At 42.7% G+C, this 27,741-nt stretch overlaps 1 protein-coding gene and 1 long non-coding RNA gene across 7 annotated transcripts in view; one reads left to right on the forward strand and one right to left on the reverse strand.

Annotated features, from left to right (window-relative positions):
- The window catches only part of LOC307179760, a 115,491-nt gene that overhangs the window by 67,728 nt on the left and 20,022 nt on the right, over positions 1–27,741 (forward strand). The window contains exon 2 of the long non-coding RNA XR_013825546.1: positions 27,416–27,576. This is a non-coding gene — a long non-coding RNA (uncharacterized lncRNA). The remainder of the gene's footprint in view (positions 1–27,415; positions 27,577–27,741) is intronic.
- Positions 1–27,741, reverse strand: part of UNC5D (unc-5 netrin receptor D) — a 597,345-nt gene that overhangs the window by 41,214 nt on the left and 528,390 nt on the right. For all 6 annotated transcript variants that reach the window (XM_079909331.1, XM_079909333.1, XM_079909330.1 and 3 more), the window contains 2 exons: positions 7,708–7,876; positions 5,819–6,046 (listed from right to left, as the gene is read on the reverse strand). In XM_079909331.1, the coding sequence (XP_079765457.1) occupies positions 5,819–6,046; positions 7,708–7,876 (397 nt within the window). The remainder of the gene's footprint in view (positions 1–5,818; positions 6,047–7,707; positions 7,877–27,741) is intronic.

Below are 27,741 nucleotides of genomic sequence, written 5' to 3' on the forward strand. Positions count from 1 at the left end.
GCTGGTGGGAATGTAAATTGGTGCAGCCACTATGGAGGACAGTATGGGAGGTTCCTTAAAAAACTAAAAATGGAGCTACCATATAACCCAGCAATCCCACTCCTGGGCATGTATCTGGAGAAAAACATGGTCCAGAAGGAGACATGCACCCCAGTGTTCACTGCAGCACTATTTACAATAGCCAGGACACGGAAGCAACCTAAATGTCCATTGACAGAGGAATGGATAAAGAAGATGTGGTACATATATACAATGGAATATTACTCAGCCATAAAAAAGAATGAAATAGTGCCATTTGCAGCAACGTGGGTGGACTTAGAGATTGTCATACTGAGTAAGTCAGACAGAGAAAGAGAAATATCGTATGATATCACTTATATGCGGAATCTAAAAAGAAATGATACAAATGAATGTATTTATAAAACAGAAATGGACTCACAGACTTCGAGAGTGAATTTATGGTTACCGGGGAGTGGGGGGTGGGCGGAAGGGTGGAGGGAAGGGATAGTTAGGGAGTTTGGGATTGACATGTACACACTGCTATATTTAAAAAGGATAACCAACAAGGACCTACTGTATAGTACAGGGAACTCTGCTTAATGTTATGTGGCAGTCTGGATGGGAGGGGCGTCTGGGGGAGAACGGATACATGTACATGTATGTCTGAGTCGCTTAGCTGTGCACCTGAAACTATCACAGCATTGTTAATCAGCTATACTCCAATATAAAATAAAAAGGTTTTGCCCTGTGGTTATATATACTATCTAAGCCATCCCTGAGGATATTAGGAATTTTTAAAATGGATATCCACTTACAATTATCACCGAGGAAAATGGCACCTCTTAAAGATTTCTGCTTTAGGGCCTCCAATTTAAATATAACCATAATTTATTTTTACTTTTTTTTTTGATTACTTTAATCTCCACATACTGAACCAGCTACATACAATTAACAGTGTCTTGTAACCTTGTACAAAATATTAAGCAATTATAGCTATTTTGTAACAAACCAATTACTTATTAAAATGAAGAAGCCCAATAATGAACTCATCACTGTATTTATATATTTGTAAAGGCACAACTGGCTTCAGAGTGCAAGCTTAAATCCCTCTCCAAATAGGATAAATTGTACTTAACGCAGAATTCCCAGTTACGCCCCTTAAACCTATTGTATTCCGCTCAGGGGCTGGGCCTAGACATTGTATTTTTAAATACTTCTCAGATGACGCCAATGTCCAGCCAGGTTTGGGAATCAGTGGTACAAACAACCCTGCTGAGCTCCTTTGGAGTCATTCACACGGACGCATCACCCTGAGAGTGGAATCTGATATCCATTTGACTTTTTCCTATCTGCCTCCTATGTGATAAGGGCCCTTGGCCAAACCTCTGAGTCTACTGTTAAATTGATATCTGTGTTAATTAAAGTAGAAAGTAGGGTCTGGCTGGTTTCTTGTATATAAGATGCACCTAAAGGCTATGGTTGGTGGTTTTTCTGTCTCTTCTGTTTCATCATTTCACATTGGCGGTTGCTAGTCAGCCAGGGCTAGGAGTTGTGGCCAGGAGAAACTTGTGCTTTGTGCCTCACTGAGCCATTTATGTTGATTTAATGAGACAGGCAGCGACATTCAGGTGTGCTTCAGGGATACTAAAACAAGCAGGCTGAATTTACATATTTATGAGACAAAACTGTTGAACTTAAGTGCGCACACACACACACACACACACAGAAGTTATGTCGCTGTGGTGTTTTCCTTTAACTGCTTTACGTGAATGATATTTTCCAAGGTTGTATTATTGATAAACACAAGAGCTACATCTGGAGGAAATCCTCTGAAATTAGATTCTAAATCTCCATTAATGCCAAGTAAGTAATGAGGACCCAGAGGTACTGAATAGCAGTGCTGGGAGAAATTGAGAAAAAAATTAGTTGTGTTTTTTTTTTCCCCCTAAGATAGGGCAAGTGCTTAATTCCTTGCTTTCCCTATGTTAAGGTTTGTTTGAACTGTGTGTGTGTGTGTGTGTGTGTGTGTGTGAGAGAGAGAGAGAGAGAGAGAGAGAGAGAGAATGTAATAAAATACAATAACAAAAACCTAGGTCTTAACATGTTACAACTTTGAAAATATATCACCGTTCCTCAACCTTTAGTTTGAATTCATCAAAAGTGCCAATGTCAAACACAAACATAAAATTGCAGCTCTAATTATTACAGAAATACAGGAACAGGAAGGACAAGAAGTCATTGGTCCCTTTCTCACCTTAAGGCAGATGGCATTTGTATTTTTTTAAAAAAGCCTATCTGAGCGGATTTAATTTTCCATTGAGATGGTTTTAGATGTATTTATTAGAACATAGCTTCAAAAATCTGACACCAAATTAATTATGCCTTACCAAGGTGCATGAGGCATTTTGCTTTTGTGATTCAAAGAAATTGCTACTAGGATTCAGATGAAACATCCCCAGAGCAAATGGGAAGCAGCCCTGCAGGAGGCAAAGGAGGGCATGGCAAAAAATGAAGAATGTTTGTTTGATTACTAAAATCCTATAAAGGAATATTTTTGGTGAGGCCACTGTCTTGCCAGGTCCCCACCTAGTTCTAAGAGGACAGGAGAGTTGGGTCTAGAAGCTGCCCTTCTTCCAAGCACTTCCAGTGAGAAGGTGGGCTTTTGCGGGGACATAGTTTCCCAGGGAGATGGAAATGGCGTGAAAATGCAACCATGTCCTTTAACCAGGCTTCCTTCTTGGTTACAAGCCCAGGTCTAGCTGGGCTCATAGGTATCATTACTTTGAGCTATGAAAGATGTACTACAATAAATACAGCAACTGTCACAGCCACGCTTGGTCTCTATTTCCAAATCATGACGAACATTTTCATTACAGTGATAACGGAACAGAGGCAAATTCCAGGGTAGGCAATTTCTGCAGAAATGCTTCATGAAAAAAAAACTACCTATGAATTTTGATTAAGAAGTTAGGGTTCTATTTGAGTTAAAGAAGGTGAGTCATCACTGCATACAAGATGTTCAGCTCACACCACACAAGTTGGGAGGAGCGGATATTAATGTGTGAAGTCTTTTAGAGGTTCCAAAAGTGTCCTGTTGCTACGGCTTTCTTCAAGTGGAACTGTTTTAGTGGGTTAGTAACTATATAATATTTCCCTCTAATTAGATACCATATATGAAGCCATGAAAAAATATGACATAGATGATTTGGGATACGAAGGACGTTTAAATGAACCTGGGGAGGAGGTCCTGAACACATTCACTTTAGCAAGATAAAAATCCAGAAAGCAAGATTCCTTTCTTGCACAGAACTCAGAGACTAAGACCGCGGAGTAAACGGCTGTGTTCAGAAAAGCTACAAGTTATGTTCTAATCTTTCTGCGGGCCAGAAAAGTTATTCAAGCAAGGCTGATGGTCTCTCAGAAGCCCAGGGGAGAAGCATACCCTTTGCTGTTCATGACAGCTGTCACATACATCCTGTCAATAACAAGTATAACCCAGCTCAACTTTAAAATCAGCTTTATTTGACATAATAGGAGAGGGAAGAATCACTGGAGGTAATCAGATTCCGATCAATGGGGCCAAAGGTATCTCCACTGGAGAAAACATTTCTCTACAGCAAAATTAAAGAATTTTAAGAAATCTCTCTCAGTGATGAAATAAAGACATTTATATTCAATACGAGGGAGCATACCAGTTTCTCGAGCATTGATTAAGAGGGGTCTACTACCCACAGGGATGGTAGTGGTTTGAAAAGCTGTGGTTTGAGCCTCACTTTCATGATTCCCACTGCAATTCAGCTGTTAACAGTTGAGCTCTTCTAGAATCTGAGAGCAGTGAATGGGAATGAAAATACATTATCTGCAAGTCCCTTAGAAGAAACTCCTTGGGCAAATGTCTAACTCACTGGTATATACATCAGCAGTGAGACTGTTATTCAAAGAAAATTCCAAACCGGTTATGATGGCTGACTTCCAAGGCAGTTGTGATGAACAGATCCTCAACAGTAACCCTAGTTAGCAGTGGGTTACTCATATGAGCCCAGGAGATTGGAAACCCTCCCCGCCCTCTATGTTTACTCAGCTTTCAAAACCTGTCCGAGTTACTAAACATTCAACTTGTGTGATGGTGCATTTTACAACTATTCAGTGGCGGTAGGAACCTCAATTTTCTTTCTGAAGTACAGTTGATTTACAGTGTTGTGTTAATTTCTGCTGTACCGCAAACTTTTTTTTCTTATTAGTTATCTATTAGTGTATACATGTCAATCCCCATCTCCCACTTCATCCCACCACCACCACCACACCCTGCTCTCCCCGCTTGGTGTCCATACATTTGTTCTCTACATCTGCGTCTCTATTTCTGCTGCCTTGCAAACCGTGTACTGCAAAGTGATCGTATATACATATATATACACACACGTTTTTCATATTCTTTTCCATTATGGTTTATCACAGGATATTGAATATAGTTCCCTGTGCTATACAGTAGGACCTTGTTGTTTATCTATTCTATGTATAATAGTTTGCATCTGCTAATCCCAAACTCCGACTCCCTCCCTCCCCCCATCCTCTTGGCAACCACAAGTCTGTGAGTCTGTTTCTGTTTCGTAGATAGGTTCATTTGTGTCATATTTTTAGATTCCACATACAAGTGATATCATATGTCAATTATTTTGATTACTGAATGTCTGTCAGGTATTTTATCTTGGAGAAATCCTCTGATTGGGGGGTCTCAGAAGCAGATGAAGAGTTTAAAATGCCATTCCTAGGATGAAGTTTAACTGCTTACACTGAAGTTCTTTACAGAGAGGCACCCCCTTATGAAAAAGGTCCCTTTTGTGAACAGCCAAGTATGAAGCGTGCCCTTTATAATGACCTGTGCTACTGAAGAGGTAGTCAGGGAAGATCTGGGCACATAGGTTGGCACTGTGTCACCTTCATTGGTTTATATTCAGGATTCAGGTCACTGTATCTCTTCTGTTGGTAAATATGAGTTTTCCAGCTCAGTGTCTTAAAAGCTAGTTCCTGAGGAAAAGCTCTGCATCATGGACTTAATGATCCAGAACTGGAATAGCTGGCATCTGGGATGTGTCAGGAGAGCTATTTATATAAGGGCAGAGCTTACACAGGCACTTCTGCATTATCTTTGCTGCTATTAATAAACTTGCAGTCTTTGTGAGTAGCTAATTTAAAAGGAATCATGCATGATTAAAAGGACCAAAAATGGAAAGGAACCATCTCTGCCCTAGTAACCCTAAAAATGAATAGACTGTGTGTCCAGGATGTCACGTGACAGCCTGCTGAGAGGTATGCTTTTTAATTGCTGTTACCCAACTACAACCTTCAGGTGACCAAGCACTTTTCTTACTGCTCGCCGTACATCAAATAACTCTTGTTCCTGTGGTTCACGCCATTCTCTTTTCTGGACATGGTATCCCTTCCTCTTTTGCTCTTAAATCTCATTCATGCAAGAAAGTACCCTGAGGGTCCGCCAAAACTCTTCTCCAATTCCTCTCTTGCAATTGGGTCTCTGTTTTCTGAATCTCAACTATACTTCTAGTCAATTTTCTCGTTTAGCACACAGTGTTCCTTATGTGTTAATTTAACTCTTCTCTCGACTGGCAAGTATCTTGTACCCTCAGCACATTGTTGGACACATAGTAACACAGCTCTTGTTTCGAGAGAGGTATCCCCATCTAGCCAGTGATGTGGGTTCATTTTCCAGACCCTCTGCAATCAGATTCTCTATTGATACCGATCTTCAGGAAACCCCATGCTTTCATGACACCACAGGAAGAATTATAGAGAAAAGGCTGACCTGAAATGCACAAGGGGTATTGTCCACACAGTAGACCCTCAAGTTGTAGTCCAGAGAGTTACAGGACATGCAGCCAAAAACCGCAACCTTGAGCTGCTTCACGGCACAGTCTGTGATTGGTTCTCCGGTGAGGGCGTATGTCCCAAAGCTGTCTAGGAGCACGTGGCACGCAAAGGGGTCCAAAAGGCAGTAACAGGATGTGGATTCATCCTCCACCGACATCACTTCCTGTTGGGAAAAGGTCTGTTGAATTCTCTCAGCTTGGGAAATAAAATGTGATTTAACAGTCACTTTGCAAGGACATAACATTTTTTTTCAGAATATTTTTATTGAACTCATTTTCTCAAAATAACTGCTGACATCAGGAACTGAATGAATGGCTATATTCAGGGTGTTGGGATTCGATTTAGTAGATTATAACAAACGTCACTTTCAAAGTTCTCCAATTTTCAGTTAATTTGTTCAAGGCCAAATTAAAAACAACAACAACAAAAAACAGCCCTGAACATTAATATCAACGAGCAAACTTTTATGTTTTTATAAAGGTCTATTTCTGAAAACCTCTTTCCCTATCCTTAAGGTAATATTTATTTTCTTTCAAATATTTTTTCCTCTTTCATTCCATCAAAATCATTCACGAGGGACCATTCAATAAATGGTTTGGATAAGACGTATCAGAATATTTCACCCTCCCTGAGAAGGTATGGGCGGCATGTGATAGGGCACGAATCTGACACCATCTGGATGTAAATGACAGTGCGGAAGTGCTGGGAAGAAAAACAAAGATGGTAAAAATCAAGGCAAAGCAAGACGTAATGGAAAAGAGAAAAAAACCTGGTCCCTTTAGGAAACTCATGGAACTTAACACCCCAGGAAATTTGCCTGTGGTTGTATCACAACTGAATAAATAGCAGAATGCACTTTCAATAAGAATAGCGACGAGTTTCAAGACATAGCCGGGCAGGGTAAATGTCATCCACTGACGCAACTGGGAATTTTCTTCTCCTCAAGAAACATGATTTTCCTTTGACTTCTTTTGCCTGAAGCACCGACTGGGGAGGTAGGATCCCAGGGCTGGACTAGGTCATTGTGTTCCAGCAAGATAATTCACCTGCTTTCATGCAAACGGACCTCAGACACCAAGGAATCCCAATCAGACAGACACATCAGAGGTTTCACTAAGAATACTCATCCCGCTGCCATCTTTCTTTGCCGTGGCCGTCTCCCTCGTCCTTACTCTCCTCTGTGGATTCTCATTCTGTCCCTTTTGTTCTCTCCTTGTACTGTTTCTTACATGTACTCATACACACAGGGCAAGATAGAATGATTTTCAATGCATTCATTAATTCATGAACATCTATTTAGCAGCTACTCTGTTTCTGAATACTTCAACATAGATTTGTTACAATCCCTATGATGGCAAAAACAGAGTGATTCCTTTTATGAATCCAGCTTGCTTGCCCTGGGCCTCTTCCCTAACCCCACAGAAGCCACAGAGGAAAGTCAGTTCAGACAGGGACATGGCCTGGGAACAAAGGCGGGAGTCACAGCCTTATGTACCAAAGGCAGATACACAGGGTACATGTCTATGAGGGTAATTACAACTGTATTCTAAAACCCAAAGAGAAAGCTCTGTATCCTCTCTGGCCTCTCTTTTCCATATTCTCTCTCTCTCTCACACACACACATGCACACGCACACACACCCTGCCCCAAAACACTAGCCAATACCTCGAGGATGCTGTGAACACTTGCCACCAACCCTCTGAAAAACAAGTAAATGCTCACAAATTTCACAGCTGACTTGTGTGAAGAGAGGGTAAAAGTTAAATCCATTCCACGGGTGGAACCCAAACCCCGTTTTTTAAAAAAGAAAGACTCAGGTCTCACCTCCCACTTGCCTTGCTGGGTCCTCTTCTTTAAATGGATATTCCAGTGCTCAGAACTGACGTCTGCACAGTGTGGAATGGTCAGGGCAAAGGGAGTGGTGACAATCATGTCAGGGGGACCACAGGTGACTTCCGGACTCAGGAGCACCTCAGAGCCATCTGACTGGAGGCTGTACAGTTGGGAAAGGATAGAAGAGAGAAGCATGTAAAGGAGAGGGGCATATTTGAGTGAGAATTTAGTTGCAGGTTTAGCAAAATCCTTTCCCGGGACTCCCTCCTGAGTAACATCACCTCCTGGAGGATGGCTCGTCTAGACCACAGCCATCTCTCCTGAACTGCTCAAGCACACAGGCTGAGGTTGAGCCTAGATTTCAAATCTAGGTTTTGAAAAACAAAATGACAAATGCTTCTTCAGAAATACAGGGCAGAGCAGGAGAAAGCAAAGACCTGGCCGGCGGGTCACACACCAGGCTGCTGAATCCTTATTCTCACTGATAACGTTATCAATGACCAAAGCCAAGGACCTCATAGAAATGACCGATCTGGTAATCTTACCATCATCACACTCCTTTCTCCCAACAACACATTCTATAAATATGTTTAATGCTACTTAGCAACAAAACAAATTATTTTTGTAAACAAAGCAATACTTCAAGTGCACCAGGATTGAGTATGTCTCTTCTGGTTTTGAAAACATTTATTTTCTGCCAATGCACAAATACACAAGTTATGTAGCAAGAGCACAGTAGACAGTTATAAACGGGATAATCAAATACATAAATATATATGATGTTTCATATCTTTCCTATTTTAGCTCTAAATTTAAAATCATTCTACCTAAACCTGGTGTTCAGATTTTTCTGTATTGTGAATAATTTACAATAGTAAGGCAGAGCCACGAAACAGATCAAAGAAATTTAACTAAAAGGAAATACCACCTTACTGAATGCCTCCCTCTTCCATTTTTGCATCTTTTGTTTTTAATCTCTGCCCCAAAGAGTAAATGGGGTAAGTTCACAGGACAGCAATCAGTGAGAACCCAGAAGTCTCCTCATTTTCCCCAACTGCTTGTATGTTTTTGAACAAGCCAGTTGATTTTTTCCCCCTTTATTTTCACTTGTAAGAAATATACTGATACAGAACATAGTCCATAAAGCAGTTTAGGACGCTCAGATGGACAATGGAACATGAGAGCTAGGACTGGTATTACTACCTAAGCTTTCTCTCATCTCACCTAGGAAGGACATTTAAGAAATGTCATCCCTGGTCAAAAAAGCAGCCCTTTGAGCAGGATGGAATCAGTACTGAAAGATACTACCTTGTCTGTGATCTTGTGTGAACAAACAGGTTTTCTATGAGCACGCCTAACATGTTGTTAATTTCTGAATTGCTTTTGATGACAGGACACTGCTTGTTCCCTCTCCAGTTGGTCATGGCCACACTTTAGCTCATTATCTATAATTCACTGTTACCATAAAAGGCACGGCCTATAAGCTAGAAGGAGCATCTTGTATCTACTGTATCTAAATTAGACCTGAACACCATCACAGCGTCTTCCTCCCTCCCCAAGAAGCACTGGAGCTGCCCTCTGAAAATTCAGCCTTCCACATAGGCAAACCAAAGTTACCAATTCTTCCCATACAGGCAAAGCACAGACTAAACTGAAAATGTCTTTTATGCATTTATATGTCGAAGCAGGGCAGGCAAGCCGGGGAGGTGGGTGGGTTTGGAAAGTCCTGTATTAGCAATGACAAATGCTCTATGAACAGCCTAGAACGCTATACTTGAGGTTTGAAAAAAATGTAAAATTCCAGCGTAAACTGTACCCAGCACGAGGTGGCAGCTTGCGTGTGGATGCCTGCCAGCGGCCACTGGAGAGGGTTAAGTGCTTTCTGTGTAATTGCCGCCTGCATCCTTCACAGACAGGGATTGCAGGGGTGCTTCTGAGTGACCAACGACAAGCTCTCCTAAAAGAACTATTTAATCGCTTTGAGAGAATGATCCCCCTTGTTGAACATATTATTCAAACATATGGGAATTGGGGGAATTATTTAATGCCACGTGAATGGAAAGTAGCTAATTAGGTGAACTCTCACACTCACTGTGAATAGCAGGGCTCCTTTCGGTAATAATGTAAGCAGCATTAGGAGTCGGAGGTGGTGCCCATGGAAACTTACGTGGGGACTGGGATGGGGCTTTGCATTAAGCAGCCGTTGGGCATTTCCGGAAGTGCAAAGGAAGTAAATGAAGACATATGTAATCCTCCTACTGTGAAAAGGGTGTCCGTGCACGTAGGTCTCTCTCTGGTGAAGGAACAAAATTTAATCTCTCCGTTTTTTTCCCCCGACAATTAATAATAATTTGCCCTTTTCTGCCACCTTCTATCTGTGGCAATCAGGGAGATTTGCAGATATTGATTAAAGCTCTCCACACGCCTGTGTGGGCAGGTGGTAACAATATAAGGTCACAGAAAAGTCAATCAAAGGGATGGCAGCCGAATCACCACAGATTTCTGACTTCCAGGCTCCTGACCCCTGTGAGCAGATGCACTTTGCTTCTCTGTTAGCACTAGGAGATTGCTGGTCGAACTGCTGGCTCTTGTGACATCCCAAGTGAAGATGGAGGAAGAGATGTAGTACAAGTGTAGCCATGAATACAGACCTAGGACATCTAGGGACAAGATAGCTGAGGAGAGGAGGCTTTAATTGGGCAAAACCAAAGATTTGGGAGGAAAGCATGGATGGCATTTAAGTTTGCCCACATTACATAGTATATGCCAAGGAAGTATTCCTGCTCTTGCTAGGTGTTAAAAAAAGAAAAAAGGCAACACATTTTTCTAAAATTGCTGTGAGCTAATAATAACTGGGAACTAATAACAGCAGCGATTTCAGGACCATGATATGAACAACGTCAGTGCATCACACACCCTCCTGTGTGAAAAGTCTGCTGGCGTGAGACTTCTGCTATTTAATTTTTTCATTGTGTCCCCACCCCCCCGTGGCCTTTTTCTCCATATATATGCTGTGCATGTTTACGAATGCTTACGGATACAAAAAGATCAATCGTTTAAGAGCCAGGTCTGTGTAAGCAGGTGGCTTGTTGAGTAAGTATATGGAAACATGGTTGTGAATTCAAACTTCTGCTCTCGCAGTGCAGCTGAGAATTCTGGAGAAAATTCTGCCAGCTTTGCAGCTCTGATGCCCCCAACCACAAAATAAATATACGTGGCAGGAAAGGGTGCTGGTAAAGGGCCTGGGAGCACCTTGCCTGGGAATCTGGCAAGACAGAAAGCCCCACGTGACTAACCCTGTTTAGTTACCGGCAGGGGAAACCAAGAGGAGCCGCAGAGAACACAGAATGTGGATGAAAAGAACATTCTTGTGTCCTCACTGTGCTCTTTGTGGCATCATCCCTGATATTACACCCCTCGTCTGACTTTTTCTGTGGCATGAAAACCAGACACGGTGGCAGAAGGGAAAGCCTTTCGGCGCCTCACTTGCCTCCCATGCAACGTAATACCTACTCTAAGATTGTTCTAGAGTTAAACGAAGTTAAGCCTAAAAAGCACCTAGTGTGTGCTCCATGCATAAAAGTTCTGCTTCTCAATTCTGAACTCCCACCTCTCCTGCCTTTTTATGAGTCTTATTTCTATAGCAACTGTGTTTTTGAGATGGCCGCTTTATTCACTAGATGGTTCTTATCTCAGCACGTGCCTTAGGGATGTGCACTATAAGAAATGAAGGCACCTTGCTAGTGCTTTCATGCTTCCCTTCCATGGTCTGTCCTCAACTCATGATATTGAGTTGAGGAATGCCACTAAAAATGCCAGCTTGTTCCCCCTCGAGGAACTGCAGCTGTTTCTGCTACTCTGGAATTTTCCTCCAGACGTCCCATGATTATCTCCCTCGTGCCCTTCAGACCTTTGCTGCAATGACACCTACTAACAAGGCGTTCCCAAATTATGCCTAAGCTGTGGAACTGCAACGTTCCTACATCAAAAGCTGATCTTTGTTTTTCTTTTTCCTCTTTCTTTTTTTTTCCTGCGGTACGCGGGCCTCTCACCGTTGTGGCCTCTCCCGTTGCGGAGCACAGGCTCTGGACGCGCAGGCTCAGCGGCCGTGGCTCAGCGGCCGTGGCTCACAGGCCCAGCCGCTCTGCGGCATGTGGGATATTCCCGGACTGGGGCACGAACCCGTGTCCCCTGCATCGGCAGGCGGACTCTCAACCACTGCGCCACCAGGGAAGCCCTGTTTTTCTTTGACTTCACACTCATTGCCCTCCAATGCACTATACCATTTGTTTATTTTTCTCTTCCACAGACTGAAATGTAAGCTCTATGAGGCCAGGGATTTTTTTTTTTTTCTGTTTTGGTCATTGTACCCATTTCCCGCACCCCAGTGCCTAATATAGGCCTCAAGCACTCACAAATATTTGTTGAAGCAAGCTTAGGAGCCAGTGGTTTCCACTGATCAAATCTAGAACATCTTGAGCATCAAAGTGAATAATGGTGGTAAAGGACGATAACCCACTGAATAACATAAGAACCCACGAAAGATACAGATATAAATGAATGGATGAGTGGGAAGGGAAAACTCTTCCATACAATAGGAAGCCAACTAATAAATGTAGGAAGTCATCATTTGACAACCAATCATATTAATAACTGACTCAGTTAAGAATTATGAACGGGATGCTAATATAATTGGTGAAATTTTTAAGAAAAGAACTATTTATGTGGTTTCAAAGTATCTTCCCACACTTAATAATTACAAAGGGTAAACATGACTTTATACTTGAGAACCCTGGCAGACGCCACCTAACCCAAGTTATCAAAGTTAATCTTGCCAGTAAGGGGATGAATTTTCAGAACATACTTGCCAATAAGAAAAAGTGAAAAGAACTCAGCATCGCTTCTGTAACGTTCCTGCCAATAATATATAACCTGAATCTAATCAAGAGAATTATCAGACAAATACCAGCCCAAACTGAGGGACATTCTGCAAAATAGCTGATGTGCACTCTTAAAAGTAGTCAGTATCATGCACTAGAGACAGACTCAGGAACTACTCCAGATCAAAGGAGGCCAAAGGCATGTGACAACAAAACGAAGTGAATGGAACTGGATTTTCATTTGCCATAAAGGACATTATTCAGATAAGAGGTGATATAGGAACCAAGTCTGCAGAGTAGATAATAGTATTGTATCGATGTTAATTTCCTGATTGTGATAATTGTGCTGTGTTTATGTAAGAGTTTGTGTTTAGAATATACACACTGAGGTATCTAGGGGGAAAAGGGACATCTTGTTCACAACAGTTAAAAAAATATATGTGGATGTGTATTTATTAATTCCTCTCTCCATATGTGCGTGTCTCTCTCCATGCACATGCGGAGAAAGAGTAGAACACGGTAAATGTAGTAAAACGTTAACATTTGTGAATCTGGATGTGGGAGAACTGGGAACTCTTTATACAGTTGACCCTTGAACCACATGGGAGTTTAGGGGCGCCAACGCTCTGTGCAGTCGAAAACCGTATCCGTGGTTCCACATGCGTGGATCCAACCAAGCACAGGTAGCAGTGTTTACTATTAAAAAGTGAACCCAGCCAGTTCAAACCCGTTTTGTTCAAGAGTAACCTGTACTATTCTTGCCACTGTTCCTTAAGTTTTAAAATTTCGTCAAAACAAACAAACAAAAATGAATGAATGAATGAATGAAGAGAGGCCCAGGGAGAATCTGTCCGGAACTCTTAAAATGAAGTCAGCAGGGTCGCTGACAGCTGCACACAATGTGTGGTGGAGGTGATGAACGTTCTGCACTTGGTGGTGGTGAGGTCACGGTCCAAACCTTGGCACACCGTGACTCACATTCTGCAGTGCCAAGGTCACAACATAAGGTCACGGTGAAGGTCAGCTACAAGGTGGCAAGTGCTAACCACAGCAGGTCTGGAGGTGCATCTGGGCACATTTTGCTTTTGCTCTCAGTATCTCTTGACCTGACCCTAGGCTTGTAGCGTGTCACTCTCTTCAAGCAAAACAATCAGCTCCATATTTAAAGACGAGATTTTCACTGTTGTCGTCGGCCATGCTGTGCTTGGTAATTATCGTTCCCTCCTTTCCTCCTCGTGGTCCGTATTATAGATGAACGTAGGTTTGATCACCTCTTCCCAGAGCATCACTCAGGAATGCGGGCAGGAGAGTAATGATAGTTTTACTATGCCAGGCCCTGGGTCGATCCATAATTAAAGCATATTTTAATGGAATAGACATAAAAGGCCGATGGATGGAAGCCGTACTTAGTTTTAAAATTGGAGCTCTGAAAGCAAGCTGGCTCCAGCCTCCTACAGTTTGGGGCCTGAGATGACACAGTTTTACTATTATTCTTCTCTTGTTCTCTTTTCATTGAAACCCTGGTACACTGACCTAGAGTGCTAACTTTGCTGTGGATAAAAATCAGTTTGCGGTTTATGATTTCTCATTTTACTCAAGTCAAGATACCTGTCTCACTCTGCAGCTCTGACCAGATCTTTGAGATCAGTCCCAGGAAACGATAATCACAGACTCTCTCGGAGATATGGGCCCTTTAGAAGGCAGCGTGGCTCATCAGTCCATCCCAATAGCATGACTAGGTTTCCTGGGGGATTTCTCTCTAGTAACTGCTATGTATGATTTAAGAAAATAGACTTCTGGAAAGGGAGAATAGGGGATCAGGAGAATAGAGGAGAAAAGAGCGAAGTTGAGCAAAATCTCTTCATCACAATTGATTCCTCTTTCAGTCTTTAAGTGGCCCTAAAACTGTAACGTGGTTTCAAACTCCTTGGGTAGCTTGTTTACAGTTATATTCGCGGATACCACCCATGACGATTCGGATTCAGTATTTCTGAGGTAGGAGCCGGGAACTCATGCTTTTCACTTGCATTTGTTGCTTGCAAGTTAGCCCTGGCGCTAACTTGTGAGCAAAGTTGTGTGGTTCTTGAGAAAATATCCGAAGCAGAGCCTCACGCGGCTGGGGCTGGGTGGTCTGTCAGATATACGTCGGGTGGGCTTCTGAAATGGGATTCAGATGCCGGTCAAGTTGAAATGCTCACGATTATGGCTTTGGATGATGCTACTATGGTTGAAAGTGCAAAGGCACAGGGACTGTCCCTACATCCTCTCTCTCTAAGGAGCACGTGTATTAATACGGAAGGTTCTCGGGTTGGGGGGTTGATGAGCAGTAACTGGAAATAACGTTACAGCTCTTCAAGCCATTCTATGCCATTCGTTGGGGCGGGCAGTTAGAAGGGTGGATTACAATAAGCAACAAGCCCAATTAACTGAGGATGGAAGCATACATCTCTGCTATTAAAGGGTTTAAAGATCTGTGTCACCCACTTGGTATTATCTGCAGTAGGATCACGGGAAGGGAGTTGGCACAAGGGGCTTGGGGTGGGAGGGCAGTTACATACAGGCTGGAATGAGGATTTGACCTTGCTGAAGTTTGAGTAACACCACACTGAGAGACTAAACTGTTTGCGGATGTTCAGGGCTTTAGTTTACACACACTTCACAGGGTGTTTACCAATTAATATACTAAAGGAATCGCAAATCATGTGTAAATCACCAGTTCCTAGACACAATTTAAACCTCATCTTTCATGCAGTGTTGGCGTTTTAGCTTTGTTTACTATGAGAAGTGGAATAATGATGGCTCAGGGAGAGTGCTTTAAAGTGCAAGACGGGGAGGGGAGAAGATCTAGGCGGTATGCTGCTATGACAGTTTTTATTATCTGCTAAGTGGTTTACTCATTGGCATTTTGAATGGGCGAAACAGGCTTCCCTGGAGGAACCTGAGTCCTGTGTCATAGAATCATTTCATTTCGGGGGCTGGGAAAGGACCTAAGGGTAATCAGGCCAACACCATCACCATTCAGATGAGGAAACAGAAGGGCATGCTGCGGGGTGGAGGGACGTGGCCGAAGTCACACCCACTTGTGACAGAGCTGGGATGAGAATCTCCTGTCCTGTGGTGGTCCTGGGGTGTGTGTCTGTGTGGGGCGGGGGCGACAGGCAGTGGGAGAGACGGATGTTCCCTGGGACATGGTCTCCAAACCTGGAACTTCGAAGGTGTAATGTTGGCATGAGAATTGCTAAGACTGTTTTCATAGACCTTGGAGAAAGCCTTAGGAAAACAGGGCTTTGAGATGCGGAGAGTGGTCACAGAGGCCTGTGTTGGTTTCCTATTATTGCTATTCCATAGACTTACTGGATGAAAACAGCCCAGATTCATAATGTTACAGTACTGTAGGTAGAAGTCCCATAGAGCTAAAATGAAGGTGTCAGTGGGGCTGTGTTCCTTCTGGAGGTTCTAGGAAAGGATCCATTACCCTGCCTCTTCCAGCTTCTAGAGGCTGCCTGCATTCCTTCCATCTGTGAGCGGTAATAACATGGTCTCCTTATCTGTGTCTGGTATTCCCGCCTTCCTCTTATAAGGATCCTTCTGTGGGCTTACCTGCATCATCCAGGATAATCTCTCCTTCTCGAGGTCCTTAACCTTCATCACATCTGCAAAGTCCCTGCTACTATGTAAGGTTCCGGGTATTAGGATGTGGACATCCTTGGGGCGCCACTCTTCTGTCTACCACCGGGACTTTCATGGCTTCTTCACTTTAAAGTTAGGACCTAAAGACCCCTCTGTCGCTGCCTCCTGACCTACTGCCGTCTCCCAGACACCACACGATCTTGGAGGCGTCGGTTGACTTTTGGGTTATCTTCACACTTCAGCTGCAGAAGTTTCTATGCAGAGTGAAGCTCCGTATCTGCATATAACTTTATGGGGTCCTGGGAAGTTGTTAAAAAGACCGTAACCAAGGGAGTGAGGCGGTTGACCACCCAGGTTTTCAAAGGGCGTGTTTTAGTAAGCAAGGCGGGCAGCCTCAGTGTGCGCTGGCATCTTCTCCCGGCATCTTTATTAGGCTATAACTAAGTGAAGTGGAAAGGATGATATATATTAAATATCTTAATAGGACAGGTTATTTCTATTTCCAGCATGGGCAATAAAAGAGATGGCACATACAAAATAAAAATAATTATAGTATGTGCTGTTCCTTTACAATGTACAATCAAACTCATGAACCAATGATTTTCCTCTCATTGAATTAAGGTGCCCCTTCCCTTCAGACCTATTAACCATGTTCACAAACCATTGTTATCTCGTCAATGGCATCTTTAATTAAAGACTCCTCTGGACCACTCTAATCACTTCGCATTGTGAGCTCACATGGGCTTCGAAAGCACTTTGATTAGAATGGCAGCAATTTTTATTTATGCGTGTTTGTTTGGGGACCAAGGGGGTGGTGTGAGGTAGAAGGATGGGTAAAGGCCTTGATATGAAGAAATTCTCCTTTCCAAAAAGAGCAGATCATAAAATGACAAAGTGAGAATCTCCCCCCGCCTTTTCTTTTCCCTGGTTCGCTATTTTTCTCTTCCCCTCCTCGTTCTGGGGGCTAATGGCATTATATTCTAACCTAAATGTGAAGAAACCACTATGATTTTACTGCGGAAAAGAGCACAATCTTCAGCTAAAGTTGCATTAACCCTTCTAGGCCATTAAGGTACCATTTGATAAATTGCCCCTTTTATTACACTGCATGACACTGGCAGCCTGAAAGAATTAATGTGTTTCCCAAATGGCAGCAATGCACTCCCTCTCGCTAGCACAAGTAGTACCTTTGTTTGTTACTTCAGAGCCTCTCTCCTCCTCAGTGGTCCCCTATGCCTGTTATAGAGTTAATTAATGCCAAATCTCCTCAAAGGGATAGGTAGACGCCACTAATTTGATTCTTCCAATAAAGATTTCTCAAACTCAAAGCAACAAACCCAATTCAAATCCATGACTGACTGCTAAACAGAAATAGTGACAGGGATAATTCGTTCATTTATATCCATCACTATCTAGCACGGAAAGCCTGGCAAAGTGGACAGGGACAAAGCTTGCTTAAGGTGGCATAAGCACCCACCCCAGCCTGACTGGTCATTCATCTCCTAATCTAAATACCAGCCCGCCCAGAGTCCATTGTTCGGACCCATAGGATATACCTCTAAAGTACCCATCATAGGCCAGAATGTTATGAGAAACAGAGGCAGACAAAGGAACTGATGCAGGATGTCCTTTGTATCATCACAAGGCTCTTGATTTTACTTGTAATTTAATTTTTTATGGAAGTATGGTTGCTGTACGATGTTGTGCTAATTTCTGCTGTACAGCAAAGTGACTCACTTATACTCATATATACGTTCATTTTCTTTTAATATTCTTTTCCATTATGGTTTATCCCAGGAGATTGCATATAGTTCCCTGGGCTATATAGTAGGACCTTGTTGTTTATCCATTCTAAATGTAATAGTTTGCATCTACTAACCCCAGACTCCCAGTGCATTCCTCCCCGCTAACACTCCCCCTTGACAACCACAAGTCTGTTCTGTATGTCTGTGAGTCTGTTTTGTAGATAGGTTCATTTGTGCCATATTTTAGATTCCACATATAAGTGATATCACATGGTATTTGTCTTTGACTTCACTTAGTATGATCGTCTCTAGTTGCATCCATGTCGCTGCAAATGGCATTATTTCATTCTTTTTTATGGCTGAGTAGTATTCCATTGTATATATGTACCACATCTTTTATATCTGTCAATAGACATTTAAGTTGTTTCTGTGTCTTGGCTATTGTAAGTAGTGCTGCTATGGACATTAGAGTGCATGTATCTTTTCGAATTATACTTTTGTCTAGGTATATGCCTAGGAGTGGGATTGCTGTGTCATATGGTAACTCTATTTTTAGTTTTCTGAGGAACCTCCATACTGTTTTCCATAGTGACTGCACCAACTTACACTCCCACTAACAGTGTAGGAGGGTGCCCTTTTCTCCACACCCTCTCTAGCATTTGTTACATGTAGACTTTTTAATGATGGCCATTCTGACTGGTGTGAGGTGGTACCTCACTGTATTTTTTTTTTTTTTTTTTTTTTTTGCTGTACGCGGGCCTCTCACTGTTGTGGCCTCTCCCGTTGTGGAGCACAGGCTCCGGATGCGCAGGCTTAGCGGCCATGGCTCACGGGCCCAGCCGCTCCGCGGCATGTGGGATCTTCTAGGACCAGGGTGCGAACCTGTGAACCCTGCATCGGCAGGCGGACTCTCAACCACTGCGCCACCAGGGAAGCCCCTCACTGTAGTTTTGATTTGCATTTCTTGAATAATTGTGATGTTGAGCATCTTTTCATGTGCCTACTGGCCATCTGTATGTTGTCTTTGGAGAAATATCTATTAAGGTCATTTTTTGATGGGGTTTTTTTGTTGTTGTTGAGTTGTATGAGCTATTTGTATATTTTGGAGATTAAGCCCTTGTCAGTTGCATCATTTGCAAATATTTTCTCACATTCCACAGGTTGTCTTTTCGTTTGTTTTTTTTTTAGTTAAAAAAATTTTTTTATGCTTTCCTTTGCTCTGCAAAAGCTTGTAAACTTGATTAGGTACCATTTGTTTATTTTTGTTTTCATTTCTATTGCTTTGGGAGACTGACCTGAGAAAACAGTGGTATGATTTATGTCAGAGAATGTTTTCCTACACTCTCTTCTAGGAGTTTTATGGTGTCATGTCTTGTATTTAAGCCTTCAAGACAAAGTTCTTGATTATAGAGTGAACACTTAGTATGTTTGCTATCACTGAATTAAACTTTCTGCTGAGTCTAGGCATGTGTTAGTAGTTAAATGGGAATGACTCAGTATCATTGAGTCAGAGCTCAAGCAAATTCCATGGATTTTGTATCTTTGTAATTAGAAAAAAAAGGGTAGACAAAATAATATCAAAATGTAGCATGTAGTTTGCACAGGACTTCTCATATTTAAAGTCACTTTACTGTCCTCACTCAAATCCTGGAATGCAGTTAATAATACACAAAATTTACAGATGATAAAATTGAGGCTTGGAGAAAGAAAGTGACTAGCTCAAAGCCACCCAGGCTGGACGTGGCCAAGGGGATTGGAACTCAAGCCTCCTGGATCCCTGTGTTGTCCTCACTCTGCTATATCATCTCATTTCTGATAATTCTTTATTTCTCACGCAGTGTCAATGACTAGGTCTGTACTACTTTCCTGACAAGTTACGTATGTCATTAGTTTACTTCAGGATTGGCAGAGTCTTACCTAGCTAGGAAGGCAAAGAAAACAAAAGGAAGGCAGGAGATCCCCCTGTGCGTGAGGCATACGAACGTGGTCCATGCCCAGTACTGGCACATTTTGCTGTAAGTAGCATTGTTGTCACGTGCTCGGGCCAAATGTGGGATTTCAATTCAGCAGTTGTCTGTTTTCTTGAATATATTACATATTATTTTTGTCTTTTATTTATTTATTCTTTAATCAGTTTTCTTCCTATCCCTTTTCTTGTTGAGTCAAAGAGCTGTGCTTATTCCCTGGAAAGAAATCCAGAGCTGCTCCCAGAGCAGCTGTTATCACAAACTCTCAGGTGACTTCAGCTGGCAAGTCTCTCTCTACTAATTAATCATCAGTTTCCAAGCCAGAATTCTGGGAATTATCTCCAAGTCCTTCATCTCGCTCACCCCACATTAACACACGCATGCGCACACCAGCGGACCTGGCCGAGTTTCTCCCCAAGTCTATCTCTCAAAGCTCCCCATTGGGTGAGAGCTCCGTGACCCCCAACTAGGTAGGGTCTACAAGCTCCTTGGCAACCTGAAGAAGCTACAGAAGACAGACCTTTATCCTTCCTCCTCCCAATAAAGATTTCTTGGGGTTCATGTCTCTCAGGGGGGATTTGAGGCAGGAGGTAGATGGACCCCAGGCTGAATAGTTTCTCCCTTGTGGACAGAAACTCCATAATAGCAGAAACTCCATAAAAGCAGGATGATGGAGGAGGCTGGGCCCTGCCCAGATAGAAGATAAGAGACCACATATTCCTCATTCTTGAAGTCAAGGAGACCTCCCTGACTACACATGCGCAGAAAGGCTCCCTGGAGGTCAAAAAGGGAAGGGGTGCCACCTCATAGTGAGTGATGAAAACTACCCGTAGGCTTCTTCACTAGAATCCATCTTGGCTAAGAGATGCGGACGCACACAGGGGAAGACCCTGATCACAACCTGGCAAAGCAAGATGATTGGTCAAAGGAAATCCAGAAGAAATGCCCCATAAAAGTGATTCAAACTGCCATGAGGGTGCGACTCACTCTCTCCCTCTCCCTCTCTCCCTCTCTCTCTCTCTCTCTCTCTCTCTCTCTCTCTCTCGCTCTCTCTCTCTCTCTCTCTCGCTCTCTCCCTGAGTCTGCCCGTGTCTATCCACACGTACTGTACTCTTTTTCCTCCTAATAAACACTTGCTTCACTTAAAAAAAAAAAAATCCCCATTGACAGCAACGTGGGGATTAGAGAAAGGATTTAAAACGTTCGCACCTAGAGACAAGGACACTCAAAAGTAGAGTGACTATAATTTACTGTCCAAATTGAGATACTTCTGAGTGTGAAAAGGAGGGCTATTAATATCTGTGCTAGGCAAAATGAGGCATCTTTTCACTGTGCTCAGAAGGAGACTAGTATGATGAAGACTTGAACGTGGCCAGTGGCAGTGGAGATGAAGCAGAAGATAGTACATCTCAAGTGTAAATATGACCGGCTCTCCCGAATCTTCAGCCTCGGCAATCCCTACCCATCAGGTACATTTCAGTTTCCCCTAGGCGGCAGCAAACAACACTCTACACGGTCAAACCTTTATTTTTTCAGCTGCATTCCTCATCACTCTTCCTTTCGTATTTTGTTCTGATTTGCTTAGCTCCAAAATACGTGATGCTATTTATTTTTTTACTTATTTATTTTTTAATTAATTTATTTCTGGCTGCCTTGGGTGTCAGTTGCTGCATGCGGGATCTTCTGTTGTGGCGCGCAGGGGTCTCTCTCTCTAGCTGTTGTGTGCGGGGTCCAGAGTGCGTGGGGTCTGTAGTTGTGGCGCACGGGCTTAGTTGCCCTGGGGCATGTGGGATCTTAGTTCCCTGGCCAGGGGATTGAGCCCGCATCCCCTGCATTGGAAGGCGGATTCTTAGGGAACACCAGCAAAGTCCCTATGTGATGTTACTTCTACCTCTGTGCCTTTGCACATTCTGTTCCCTTTGATTGGAATGCCCTTTACGCTCTGTCAGGTTTTAAGTCAATTGTCACTTCCTCTCTGAAACCTTCCCTGAGCCTTTACCCAGGGTTCATCCCTTCACTCCTGGTTAGTATTCGGGTATCTTTGTCGCCACATGTGGCACACTGCAACATCATCATTCATTTAACTGGGTTTGCTTTCAGGGTTTCATCTATTATGGTATGAAGTGGCTCTAGTTTTCCTAGTAGTCACTCTAATAGTTGTGCTTCATGGAATTGTCCATGGTGGCAGGGTACCCTGAAGATATTTAATTTTGAGTCCATAACTTTTCAGTAACATCGAATTATTAAAATAGTTTGTTTCTGGGACTGATTTTTGTTCGTTTAAAAACTTTAATCTCACATCTGATTCAAAATTCCACCCACACCCCCAGTAGCTATGCACATGGACACATCTGTGCCCACACACTCATGCATATTTGCATGAACACAAGGTTCTAGCTACTGGGTCTGAAGCAGAGAACTTGCTCCCTCATGCATTCCCTCTTCCACGAGCTTATCTCTGTGGCATTATGGTAGAGAAAAGGAAAGTATACACCATCTCCTACTTAACTGTGGTGTATTTTCCTTGGATGGCTTAAGTTTCTTAAGATAATCCTTAATGAATTCAGTATAAATAGGTGATGACTCCAAAAGGCCTCACTGACAGAGGGTGCAGGTGACTGGATTGCAAAGTTACCCCTAGGCATCTGTTGTTCCCTGTGTGTTTCAGGTACACCTGCCAACCAGCCCCCAGCTGGCAGCATCTTTACCTGCTCTCTGAGCCCCTGAAGTGGCCTCTGGCAAACCTGTTTTCCATCTCACTTAAGCTCTCTGGCTCCCACTTCCTGGCCCATCTTCTCTACCTCTTGGGAATATGGGGAACTGGAAATTACAGAAGCACACTTTCCCCCTCTCTCCTGGGCTTTCTCAAAGCTTTTTATTTTTTCCCTCTTCCCTGGAAGCATTGAACAAGCCAACAAACTGATAAGCAATGAGAAAATCAGGTATCCATATCCAGTTCCTGCAGATGACCTGAATTTTATGAGTAGTTCTCCTGGGGTTACTCTCTTTGGCTTTGGCGAGCAGAGGGACAGCCATCTTTGATCCCCATACTTCTCCAAAATGTGACTTCTCTTTTTCTCTCTTCACGTGCAATTCTTACATTGATAGGGAGGGATAAGGCATGATGTGTAGGTGGGCGGGGGAGTGGTGGTGCCCATTCTGATGAAATGATGCTTCTCTGCAGGTTCCGCAGGGAGGTGGGAAAATTAGACTTGACGTTATCCTGGCGAAATCTCTGAAATTAGAGAGATCTTCCAGACACGATATTCCTACATATACACAATCTGTCCTCCAACCAGCACCTCGGCCAGAGTAACCTCCTTACATATAAGGGCTCCTGTTCTTCTTGGTTCACAGCACTGAGTACATTTGGCCCTTGTCACTGACCGAACTGAGCTGATAACTCTTGCAGTGAGAAGGGGTAGTATTCTTTTGTTGTTGTGTTTTTGCCTGAGCTGCTGTAGGATGGCTTGAGACGTAACCTAGTGGGTAAGTCCTCCAAGCTGGAGAAGGCAAACAGAGATGCAAATCATCCCAGGGGTTTTGGCCAGGTCTCCTCCCTGCAGTAATGTCCTGATCAGTCACCTGGTGTCAGGGTAGAGCCAAAGGCAGGTGCCCTCATTTTATGCTCAAGAGGTAAGGTTTTGACTGGGACCCCTACATTAATTGCAGTAGCCTGATGGTAGGGGTTTCTTAGCTTCTGTGAAATCAGAGCCCTTGAAGGCTCTGATTCATAAAATATGAACTCAGTTTCATATTTTACTGGGCTGGGTGCTTTTAGAATGGCCTCAAATGTCTGCTTTGACATAAAGAGTAGTTTACTAGAAACAGATTCATTTCATGAAGACCATTTTTACAAGGAGAATGGCCATACATATCTGTTTTCTTTTTAGCCTTCTAGAAATGAGGTCCTCCCAAACAGCCTAAGGACATTTCTCAGTGCTTGTATCCTCTCTCAGGCATGGTATGTGAGCAAGTGTGTGTTTATAATTTTGTTTGTGTGTGTGTCATTCTTGCAACCATGGAGGAAAGGCCACATGAAGCCATTCCATAGACGTAGCTACAGTGCGGTGCTGAATGGTGAGCCTGTTACCAGAGAAGAAATTGTCTACTCCCTTCCATTTCAGGCCTACTTTTTCTGTCTTCCTAGTCTTATATTTGGTCTTATTTCATGCTTTGCTATCAAAGCTATTGTACCATCAAGGCACCACTCCCCCCAAAAGTTAATGTTTCCTACCACCACCGTGTCTGCCTTCTCACTCCTCACCCCAAGATGTACCCAGTGGGAAGACCATACCATTTGAGAGAAAATAAAAGCACAGGAGAAAAACAGTGGTTGAAATACTCCATCTAGGTTGAGCCCAAATTCCAAATATGTGTCCTTTTGTAAATGCTTCAGTAAGATGACATTTCCAACTCTAGTCTAAGCATTTGGCCAGGAATATCCACAGGACAGTGTAATTGGAAAAAGAAATGAATGTTTGTCTTTGGTTTCATTTTATTGCCTCTCAGAAGAAAACTCCATACAGTAATGTTCTGGTCCATTTCTCTACTCACCAACCATGGGTGGGAAGGGGGTACAAAACAAGAGCTGGGAGTGGGATGATTGTGCTACATCCGTAGCATCTTCTTATTGGGGTGTATGTGGGGGACATCTCTGAAAGGAGACAATTGATTTTTTAATCCTCTTGTTTAAACACCTTAATTTTAAAAAAAAAATTTTATTGGAGTATAGTTGATTTACAATGTTGTTTCAGGTGTACAGTAAAGTGAAATCAGTTATACATCTATCCACTCTTTTTAAGACTCTTCCCATATAGGTCATTACAGAGTACTGAGAAGAGTTCCCTGTGCTGTACAGTAGTTTCTTAATAGTTAATCTATTTTATATATAGTAGTGTGTATATGTCAATCCCAGTCTCCCAATTTATCCCCCCCTTTCCCCTCTGGGTGACCATAAGTTTGTTTTCTACATCTGTGACTGTTTCTCTTTTGTAGATTAAAAAAACTGGTACAAATGAACTTTTTTTTTAAGATTCCACGTATAAGTGATATCATAAGGTATTTGTCTTTCTCTGTCTGACTTACTTCACTTGGTATGATCATCCATCCATGTTGCTGCAAATGGCATTATTTCACTCTTTTTTATGGCTGAGTAATATTCCATTGTGTATGTATGACATCTTTATCCATTCCTCTGACACTTAGGTTGTTTCCATGTCTTGGATGTTGTACTGCAATGAACACTGGGGTGCATGTATCTTTTCAAATTATGGTTTTCTCTGAATATATGCCCAGGAGTGGGATTGCTGGATCATAGGGTAGTTCTATTTAACACTCTTTTTTTTTTTTTTTTTTTTGCGGTACGCGGGCCTCTCACTGTTGTGGCTTCTCCCATTGCGGAGCACAGGTTCCGGACGCGCAGGCTCAGCGGCCACGGCTCACGGGCCCAGCCGCTCTGCGGCATGTGGTGTCTTCCTGGACCGGGGCACGAACCTGCGTCCCCTGCATCGGCAGGTGGACTCTCAACCACTGCGCCACCAGGGAAGCCCTAAACACCCTTTTTAAATAAAAGTTACCAAAACCTGTTTAGAGAGGATGAAAAATCCACATCCCCCCAAAGCTCCTGAAGAAATGTTTGTTAGAAAGACCCAAATTCTTTCAAATTCAAGTTTGGGAAGAGGCAGCCTTGTTGAGAGTGATCACTGCTGGTTTCCTACCCTCCAAAGCCGTCCTCGATAAAGGTGGCCACATGTGGCATCGACCGAGCTTCTTAAATACACTTGATCCAGGAGAATCCTAAGGGCCTCTCACCAGCAAATACTCTGGCAGCTCCAAGTTTATGCCATTGCCTTTCGGTGAGGCTACTCTAGCTTCTGTGACATCACAAAGCATCCTCTATTTTGTGAGTGGAGCAGTGCCTGAAACTTAACCCTTCTGTCTGTCGGTGGCTGGGCCTGGGGCAGAGTTGGAAGGAAGCTGCTTAAGGCAATATTCGGGCATCAGAGTGACTTCAAAGCAGAGAATAAATGCTTGGATTTCATACCTACACCCCAATGTTCATAGCAGCACTATTTACAACATCCAAGACATGGAAGCAACCCAGTGTCCGTCAATAGACAGATGGATAAAGAAGATGTAGTACATATATACAATGGAATATTCCTCAGCTATAAAAAAGAATGAAATATTACCATTTGTAGCAATATGGATGGACCTAGAGATTATCATCCTGAGTGAAGTCAAAGACAAATATTATATCACTTATATGTGGAATATAAAATAACGGATTTATTTATGAAAGAGACTCACAGACATAGAAAACAAACTTACGGTTACCAAAGGGGAAAGCTAGAGGGAGGGATTAATAGATAAACGACAAGGATTTACTGTATAGCAAAGGGAGCTACATTCAGTATCCTGTAATAACCTATAATGGAAAAGAATCTGAAAAAATATATGTATAACTGAATCACTTTGCTGTACACCTGAAACTAACATTTTAAGTCAACTATACCTCACTTAAAAACAAAAAAGCCTGGATTTACCTACTGTTCTATACCCCCTTCCTACCTTACACTGTATAAATACTGGAAAATGTATCCTGGAGCTGGAAATCACTGAGTTAATAACCCTTATACCTTTCTTTGTCTGGTGAATTTCTACTGATCTTTTAGCCACCTTCCTTCCCTACTATGCCTCTCTGAATCTATCCTTAGAACAGATTAAGGGCCTCCACTATTTTTCCCATTGTTTTCTGTGAAATCCTCTACTGCAGTGTCGTTCCACATTGAAGTATAAAGTTACTGTCTTCGCCAAACCTGGGCCCCATTCTGTATGTTTCACGGTGTATTTCCATTATTAGGCATAAGCCCCATCTCTCATCAAACATGTCTTACTGGACTCAAGAATAATACACTTAATTATTCCTTAAAGTGGGGAGTGTGACATAGTCTAAAAGTACATTATTAGTCAGAAACTTTTGTTTTGGTGCCCGGTCCTGCTACCACCTAGGCAAACCTAACTTCTTTTTGGTCTTCATTTTCAAGTCTACAAAATTAGGGTAATTATTATTACTTACCACAGCAGGATGGATAAGATTAAAGGAAATCTTGTAGGTAGAATACTTTATCAAATTTAAATGTATCAATTAGGTGTTCTTATTTTATCTTTCAAATTGTAGTATCACTGTATGTCATGCAATCCTACAACATCCCTATGAGGTAGGTACCTACTATTGTTTTTCAGATGAGGACGCAGTCAAGGAGCTTCATAAACTTACCTAAGGTCACATGAATAAAACCAGCGAGTCTTAAGTCTGAACCCAGAGCTCAGATGCCTGAGTGCGCACTCTTAGCCCAAGTTTCAGCACTGAGGTGACACCTGTTTCCAGACCTTTTTCTCTCAACTATGATGATGTAATAACAACAGCCAGTTACCTCTGTCCAGTCCTGCCTAATTCTCGGTGCTCTTACAGAGCGATTCCAGGCGATGCCTCTTTACAGCGGCTAAACCTTGGCATGCAACGTCAGAAAGCTGTTTCCCTAAAGTCTCCGACGTCAAGGAGAGGTGGCATCCTTTAGTCCGTGAGCACCGGAATTGGAGTCAGATATCCTGAAGTCAAATCCCAGCTCACCGGTAAGTAACAGGCCCTCGCAAAGCAGCCTCACTTCTTTGAACCTTCATTTTTCAGATCTTTTTTTCTCATCTCAAAAATTGGGACAAAATTCCCTTCTTTTGAACATAACTGGGCAGAGACTGGGGAGATTAAATGAGTTAAGCACATGAGAGCACCTTTGCAAG

The sequence above is a fragment of the Stenella coeruleoalba genome, assembly GCF_951394435.1.
Source record: "Stenella coeruleoalba genome assembly, chromosome: 21".
Taxonomy (NCBI): Eukaryota; Metazoa; Chordata; class Mammalia; order Artiodactyla; family Delphinidae; genus Stenella; species Stenella coeruleoalba.